The 8620-nt window shown below is 36.7% G+C and overlaps 1 protein-coding gene across 2 annotated transcripts; it reads left to right on the top strand.

Annotated features, from left to right (window-relative positions):
- The first annotated feature begins 3669 nt into the window (after window positions 1-3669).
- LOC149398548 (SWAP (Suppressor-of-White-APricot)/surp domain-containing protein) lies at window positions 3670-8384 on the top strand. 2 transcript variants are annotated; one of them, XM_089614869.1, is made up of 5 exons: window positions 3670-4061; window positions 4898-4972; window positions 5112-5272; window positions 5755-6489; window positions 7011-8384. In XM_089614869.1, the coding sequence occupies exons 1-5, from the start codon at window positions 3803-3805 to the stop codon at window positions 8151-8153; spliced, it is 2373 nt and encodes a 790-aa protein (XP_089470995.1). In that variant the 5' UTR covers window positions 3670-3802; the 3' UTR covers window positions 8154-8384. The 2 variants fall into 2 exon arrangements, with proteins under 2 accessions (XP_089470995.1, XP_089470996.1); XM_089614870.1 differs by lacking the exon at window positions 4898-4972 and having other exon boundaries at window positions 3671-4061.
- The last annotated feature ends 236 nt before the right edge of the window (window positions 8385-8620 follow it).

Below are 8620 nucleotides of genomic sequence, written 5' to 3' on the forward strand. Positions count from 1 at the left end.
GTTTGACAATTTTTAGGGATATAGTCAAATGACTTATGTGTCAATAATTAATATTTGATTTGCCCTTATTTATTAACAAATTCGTCACTTTCTCTCTCCTATTTTTTTCAAATAATTTTGTTTGCATCAAAACTTCAAAAATTCGTATATTTCTCATACAAACTCGAAATTGAGTGATTTCATATCCTACGAATTCGTGTCGTCGAGATCTTCAAAAATAAACTCATTGTGTTTGATGAAAAATTATGTTTAATGTATCATATTTATATTTACATCTATTGTATTAAACATGATTTTTCATCAAACACAATGGGTCTATTTTTGAAGATCTCGGTGTCACGAATCCGTAGGATTTGGAATCACTCAATTTCGAGTTTATATGAGATAAATATGGTTTTTTGAAGTTTTTATGTAAAAAAAAAAGTGTAGGAAAAAAATAGGAGAGAGAAAATGACGAATTTGTTAATAAATAAGGGCAAATCAGACCTTAATTATTGCCACATAAATCTGTTGGTTATTTCTATACAAGTTGTGAAACATAGGCTAAAAACAAATTTTATAGTTTCATTTTGCCTATTTTGCTACACTGTCCTTTAATTTATGCACGAGATTTCGAGTACATACAATAATTTTTCACATCGGGTAATTTGCTCTTTGTATGATTTGAAGAGAAGATGTGTTATATATAACTTACCATACTTATCATGAAGAAAATGATGTGAGAAGTATCACATGTTAAACTACAATAAAAAAGTTTTGTAAAACTAATAATATTAGTTAATAGTTTTATTTTATATTGATCGATCGTCTAATAATCTTCAGGTTGTCTTGGTGATCTTTTTTTTTTCTTCTCTTGCAAATACTTCATTACACAAGTATATATCGTTTTCTAGTATGATTCATTAGGTTGTATTTTCTTAAGACAACCATTTATAAAATCTTGTTCATTTCATGAGGTTGTATTAATAATAAATACATTCATTCACATCATATTTGCATCCTTCTTAAGTGTGTGTATATAATATGTTATATATAGATCTCACACATGTCTTCGTCTGTCCAAGCAAAAAATTCTAAACTATGTTTTAGTAAAAATGTTAAATGAGATTTAATACCTTCTTCTGGCTGTCTGCCAACTTGAAGCTTTTTCTCCGAGAACTCAAGATCGACCGCGATTCGCTCAACCCCGTCTTTGGGTCAGACGTACCCTTTGCATGGTAGCTTTGGGTCGATATCTTCAATCTGAATCATGAAGTGACCATTCTTATATTGGTCAAACTTCACAAAGTCGGAGTAACACGTTCACACCGCAAACTGGTCTCCCCTGAGTACGCTAATCTTGTGCTCAATAGGGAATTTCATAGTCAGGTAATAAATCGCGATGATAGCTCTGATTTGTTGAAGAGTTGGTCTTTTGTTAACCGCATTGAATATGATGCACCCACCCGAAATGACTAACCACTTTGGGTTTATTGTCTTTGCTCGTGGATCGCCAACAATCAATGATAGATTGATCACTTCCTATGGTCAAATTGCGTCCCTTGTGAACCCGTAAAGGTAAGTGGGTGTTGAAGCCAATAGATTGATGCTAAGACCCATTTTTTTGAAATGTGCCTTAATAAAGAACATCCACCGAACTCCCGTTGTACACAAGCATTCTCTTAAACACGTTGTGTTTGATGGTTGCCGATAGAACGAGTGATTTGTTGTGTGGAAACTAGAGTAAGCGTCCATCTGCTTCCAAAAAGGTTATCGCATCGTCATCTTTCTTAAGACTCTTCGGTGGACCTTGTTTGGCGGAGAACATCACGTTATAGGCCGGCATTAGCTTTTCTTCTTCTAGTCGGCTTTATTAGTCTTCTGAAAGTATTTGTGTTTTTAAGAAATTTTTGTAAGAAATTTTTCAAGTTCTCCTTTTTGAGATTGAATCAAATTTTCTTCTTTTCTTTTTCCTAATTTTATCATATCCAGATTGATTTTTTTACTAGATATATTTAAATCAAACCAAGAAAACACTACAATTCCAAAAATAAAAATTCACACTTTGTAAAAAAAAAAAAAACTAATTTAAAAATAACAATCAAGAAATACACATTATAAAGGAAAATAAAGTTTAGATAGATAAAATCTTGAATTCGATCTTTTTTCCTTCTTCACGTGGGTAATGAAATAATATTGTTGATGCATCATCGACAGCTTCTTGTATGAGCGTGGCTTTGAAAAGTTGGTTCATGAAGATTTTTTTATTTGAAAAAAGGTTCAGGAAGATGAACCGTCGAGTATATGGGTTGTTTAAAAAAATATTGTATATGGGTCTTGTATGACAAGTGGGCTTGGCTGTGTACTCTTTATTTTCCTTTTTATTATTATTATTATTATTATTATTATTATTATTATTATTATTATATAATATTTGTGTGAGCCTTTTGAAAAAGGGCGCCTAAAACCTTTGTTTTAGCCTCCCTTGCAGGTAGGTTGTGCCTGTCTCTAATTAATAACAACACGAAATTTTAGGTGTGTTCAATACAATAATTGCTTGGTATCAATAGTAATTTAGTTAGATATTGGTATATAAGCAAGTGATTTAAATATTAAAACTTGTGTTAAAAATAAATAGTTGACATAGTTTCTCATTGAGAAATTTTATTTTATAGACCTAAAAATTATCAAAATATTAAGACTAGATTCATTAGTTTAATAATATCCGAAATTGGATTTTTGGACACTTTTCGGACAAAAATACCCTTGCAAGTCCATATATATATATAAAAAAGTATCGGATTTCATCGGATTTTGGAGGATTTCATCAGATTTTGAACACAAATTTTGGGTTGAAGGTCATCGAAAAAATCCGATGAATCTCATCGGAGATCATCGGATTTCCGATGAGATTCATCGGATTTTTCCAAGTTTTTTTTTAAAAACTCTCACTATGGAAAAATCCGATGAATCTCATCGGAAATCATCGGATTTCATCGGAATCCGATGATCTCCGATGAGATTCATCGGATTTTTTCATGTTTTTTTTTTCAAATTCTAACTATGGAATTTTTTCCAAAAACGATGCGAAACCCTCAAAATCGAAGCTAAACATATACCCAAATTTCTAAAAAAAAAATCGAGCTCGACCACCGAAAGTTCTAATCCTAGCGCAACCAATTCGAATGTGACAAGAATTGTGATGAAGATGATTTGAAAATGAGAGAGGAATATGGGTTATTTGAATTTCAAGGGCATTTTTATCCGAAAAGTGTCCAAAAGTCCAATTTCAGATATTATTAAACTAATGAGTCTAATCTTGATATTTTGATAGTTTGTCCTCCAAACAGTATAGAAATTGAAGTTTTTACTATAAAATATTCAATTTTTTTTTTTTTTTTTATATTTTTAGCTCAAAGTAACATGATTTTTTAAAATTTAATTTGATTTTTTTTTTAGTTTGTCTTTCACTTGAATTTCTGACTACGCCCTACTAGTAGTAGTAACAGTAATGTTACTGCATATTGTAAGGAAACTAAGATAGGGATACAATGGCCATTCTTCTTTGAGTTGGGCTATTAATATGGAAAGAAACTCAAGTTGGGCATAAAAGCATATGACTTTAAAATAAGGGGCAATTCAGTCCATTTCCCGCGTTATTAACTTTTCATTCCATTTATTTCTTATCACATTTTCAACAGAATCTCAGAAAAAAATTTCCCAAATCGTAGAAGCCCTAGAAAAGCTCTGCTCGTAAATCTTTAATTCTAGGGATCGAGTTTTAAGTTCCAACCTTCTTCAACTAGTCAATCTCCGATCAGCAATGGTGGAACTGGAATTGGTTGGCCGGCATGCGCTTCTTTTCGATGACGATGCGAACGCGATATTCGTGAATTCCGAGGAGGCTCTGGTCGACTGGGATTCGCTCCTCATCGACCGGTACGACGTTCGCCACCTCCTCTCCGGTCCTCCTCCGCCGAGAAATCGCCGCCGCCAAGCTGTTCCTCAAGCCGATGCGTCGATCGCGACGGAGCTCGATCGGGAGAGATATCTCGATTTGCCTTCGGATGAGCAAGAACAAGGTAGAGGAATATAATACTTGGAAAATTAATATTTTTTTTGGGCTCCGTATGTGGTTGGGGATTTTGTTTTTTCTTTTTATGATATGGGGCTTTTAGTCTCATTAAACTGTTCTGAAAATAAAATCGATAGTTCGTTCTTTTATTCGTTGTAATAGCGTAGAACTTGGCTATTTATTGGTTATTTAGTTTTTTTGGTAGAGGAAAATAATTCATAGTACATTAAGGTTGTACGTATTTGCCTCTATATTCGTTGCTTATATTTTATTTTCTTATTGTGATTTTGGGTTTTTTTGTCTCATTTCTTTTGAGGAAAAAAACGATAGTACCTTCGTTTATTTGTTCTACTGAAGTAGAAGTTGGTGATGCTATTGTTATTTGGTTTCGTAGGATAAAGCTAAATGCCAAATATATGAACTTTTACTTAGTTCGTTTAAAAAAAATGAACTTTTACTTAGTTTTGGCAGCTTGAAGAATCAGCATTTTCTGTTTCTTCATGTATTGATTATGATCTAGACATTATGTCTTGAGCATTGAAACAACTGGCGGGAACGATTCAAAGTGAAAGTTTGTGCAGTTTAATAGTTGGTGGATATGGCTCATTATTTGATTATTAGACTCTATAGACTCAGAGATCTAATTTTAATTAGCGTGCTGGTACGTAATGGTGGTTAATGATTTTAGTACATCCAAACAAATGCTCAGTTAAACAGAATTAGCACTAAATAAATGTTAAGCCGGTTTATCATTTTGAAAAAAAAAAATATAAGTTTTAAGCCGATGTTTAGGTTGCCTGTCATTAAGATTGTTACATATTTTTGCCCCCGACATTTTTTCAGTTTGCAGATGGAATATAAATGCAACATGTCATCTCTCAGAGGCTCGAGTAAGAATGCTCGTGTTTTATGAAGTTGGTGTACTTTTCTTCCTTCCGTTTATTTTCTGCTCTGATAGAATCTCTTATCCTTTTATTTACCATTTGCACTGTTTCTGGTTTAAACAGGTTCTTTGTGTATAAATTTGTGTTTTAACGTCTCACCTTTTGGTCTGCAGATGTAAATGAAGAAGCATTACCGGTTACTGATGATGGCTATCGTGCTGTTGGCTTCTCTTATGGATATCAAGATGAATCGACAGAGCAGAAAAATAAGGAGGATGTTGAATCCATTTATCTTCCACCTTTTCCCGTGCCAGAAAGCTTATATCAGAACCTAGTAAGTAATATCCCATGAAATTTTAAAAGCTTCCAATTTGTATGACATGAATAAATGCTGTTCAGTTGTTGCATAACCAGTGTGGCCCAGCTCAGATGATAGTTCACTAAGGTACGTGTGTTATTCTAAGGCTTACCATTGTCTAAGTTTCAGATGCTCGGAGCAAAGACGGCGTTCTTGATTGCCGAATGGCTGTGCAGGTTGGATTAGGATGGTAGAAATTCCTTGAATCTTACTGCCTGCGAGCAAATCGGATGACAATTAACTTCATAGGGTTCTCATTCTTAATCATTGTTGTTATCCATCGTTCCTGAGGTTCTGTAGGTTTATTTCATGATTGATTCGTAAGGTCTATTGTTCTGCTATTTTTTTTTTCTGCAATAAATATCTTTAGTATTGTGTTATACTTTTTTCTAAGCAAAATTCCATGGTTTTGAAATAGAAGATTTTTTTTTTTGTTGTTTTCGGGTCATGTTTTGCAGCCTCCAACAGAGAAGGTGCATCAAATCATTGCAAGAACTGCCACATTTGTGAGTGAGCATGGCGGGCAATCGGAAATCGTTTTGAGGGTGAAGCAAGGCGATAACCCGACATTTGGGTTTTTGATGCCAGACCACAATCTTCATCCCTACTTTAGGTTTCTCGTTGATCATCAAGAACTACTGAAGCCCAATGGCGATGGCAAAAAAGAAACTCCCGGTCAGACCGGTGGTGCTCTGTCTTTACTTGGCTCGATATACGGCTATGACGAAGAGGAAGATGGTGAAGCAGTGGAGGATTTACCCAACTCGAAGATGAGCAAATCGCCAGAGAACGCTGAAGCCGTTAGTTCCACCGTTTCCCAAGGATCGGATTCTTCGGGAAATACATGTGTGAAGAATCAGACGGTCCTCAACAACAGTATGAAGGAAAAAGTGAATGCCATAAAACGGAATCCTAGCATCAACTCGGTCAAAAGTGTTGCAGCGTCGGTGCCAGCTAAGACACAGACACCTCCGGTGCCTCCGAGCATCGCCAAGGTTGAGCTGCCTGTAGTGGAGCCTCCCTCTGAGCTGAAGAGAGTTGTTGAGAAGATCGTCGAGTTCATTTTGAGGAACGGAAAAGAATTCGAAGCCGTTCTTGCGGAACAAGATCGTAAATTTGGAAGGTTTTCGTTCCTCCTTCCAACTAGCATATATCACTCCTACTATTTACAAGTTCTTCAAAAGACTCAAGAGGTTAGTCGTCCAAAACCGCTAAGTAGTTGGTTTATGATAATACGCCAAATCATGCCTTTTTTTCTCCAAAGAGTCGTGCGAAAATAATATATTTTGTGTACCCATAATTCTTCATGCACTTTCTTGTCAAAATCGTCCATTTTCCATTTTCCATGAGATTCTTCTAAAAAACTGAAATAATTTATTTTGTGAACCCAATCATTGTTCATGTACTTGCTTGCTAAATCGTCCATTTTCCGTGGGATTATACAGAAAAACTGAAATCATATCTTTTTGTGAACCCAATGGTTCTTCATGTACTTGCTATGCTAAATTTTCCATTTTCCACGAGATTCTACAAAAAAAACTGAAATCATCATTTCTTTTGTGAACCCAATTATTCTTAATGTACTTACTATGCTAAATCGTCCATTTTCCACAAGATTTTTGCAAAAGTTTCATCTTATGTATAACTACTATTTTTTTTTTTCCTTAAACAAGATACCCACTTATACATTGCTTGCTATTTCTTCTTTTGACAGTCGAAGCTTTCTAGCAAGGCCTCCGTTTCTGAGAAGCACGATCCAGGCAGGCCCGGGAAGGAGAAAAAGACATCGCGTAGAGACATTGCTTCACCTTCGACGGGAATCTCGAATGATGGCGATAGGAAAGAGAAGTTCAAGATGGCTCTCGGAAAACCCAAGAAAAACGAACAAGAACCGCCTCCGAAAATCGAGCAACAGCCGTCGGAGATCGTCCTCGACGCGGAAGTAACCGCGGCTATCCTTAAGGCCGCCACGAGGGGTATTAAAGACCCGGGTCTCAAGATATTCCCTAAGCAAAGCGCGAGCGAGGCCGAGGCTGATTCCTCCGAGGCTTCGTTGACCAAAGAACAGAGGGTCAAGGCCGAGAGGCTGAAACGGGCAAAGATGTTTGCGGCGATGATAAAAAACGGAGCCGCGCCGTCGAAACCCGACCCGTCCCGCGGCCTCTCGGTCGAGCCGGCCGGTTCCGGGGTTTCGTCGTCCGGGAACGAGACCGCGAACCCGAAAGTGGGCTCGGCCTCGGTCGATCTCGAAGCGTCCGAGGAGATCGAGCGGTTGGAAAAGAAAACCGTGATTGACGAGTGTACCGAGCGTAGATCGAGGAGGACCTACAGGCCTAGATCCAGTAGAGAAGACAAAGACGAAGAAGAAGGAGAAGAAGAAGAAGATGAAAGAGATGATAGACGGTCGAGAAAGAAGCACCGGTCTCATCGATCGTCGCGTCATAGTCGGGACAGACACTCTCACAAGAAAAGGCATTTTGAGCTCTCCGACGATGATGAGGAAGATCGGGACTCGCGGCATCGACACAAGCGTAGAAGCTCTGTTGATCGCGATGATGACGATGATGATCACGAAGATGATCGTCGAAGGTCGTCGAGGAAAAGGAGAAAGGATTACGATAGGTTCTCCGACGACAAAGATCGGGATCGGAGTCGCCGGAGCCGAGCCGAGAAGCGGAGGGAACGTCGGTCTGGTAAAGAAGGTGAGGTAGAAGAGGGCGAGATTTTGGATCGGTCGAAGAAGACGGCGAACGAAACGGGCCGAGAACCTGATATACTAAAATCTCCCTCTGAATCCACGGTGGTCCCCGATGATTTACGGGCCAAAGTCCGTGCTATGTTGATGGCGACGATGTAATTTCTTACCCTTGATGTCAAGAGGTTTTACACTTTTACTGTCCTGAACGAGAGATCATCACATGCAAAATGGAAAAATAACTTCGTATTCTGCTTATCTGTAAATACAAGAATGGATTCCAACATGGGAAAAAAATTGATGTTTTAGGTGTATAATTTTATGAGAAATGATAACAAGCAGTAGCAATTTTGATATTTAGAATCAAAATATGTCAAATTATGTTTTTTGACATTTCTATTAGTAACTATAGACATGAAAGTATATATTTATTACTTATAAGTCTACGAATGATAATTGTAGATATATAAATCTACCTTGGTAGAAATGTTCAAAAACATAGTTTGATTTATTTTTGTTCAAAGTATCAAAGTTGTTAATAATTGAAACAACTTTCCAAATTTTATTTTTGATAATATGTCGATTAATTTGACAAGAGTACTATAAAATGGAATTTTCTTATTTATTTT

The sequence above is a fragment of the Urtica dioica genome, chromosome 5 (assembly GCF_054948205.1).
Source record: "Urtica dioica subsp. dioica isolate 48M chromosome 5, U.dioica_male_clone48M_v1_H2, whole genome shotgun sequence".
Taxonomy (NCBI): domain Eukaryota; kingdom Viridiplantae; phylum Streptophyta; class Magnoliopsida; order Rosales; family Urticaceae; genus Urtica; species Urtica dioica.

Bases quoted from the DNA above. Each gene is read 5' to 3' on its own strand.
- LOC149398548 (XM_089614869.1), top strand. From the start codon at position 3,803: ATGGTGGAACTGGAATTGGTTGGCCGGCATGCGCTTCTTTTCGATGAC. The intron at 4,062-4,897 runs GTAGAGGAATAT...ACATTTTTTCAG, and splicing joins TTCGGATGAGCAAGAACAAG to TTTGCAGATGGAATATAAAT. The intron at 4,973-5,111 runs GTGTACTTTTCT...TTTGGTCTGCAG, and splicing joins GCTCGTGTTTTATGAAGTTG to ATGTAAATGAAGAAGCATTA.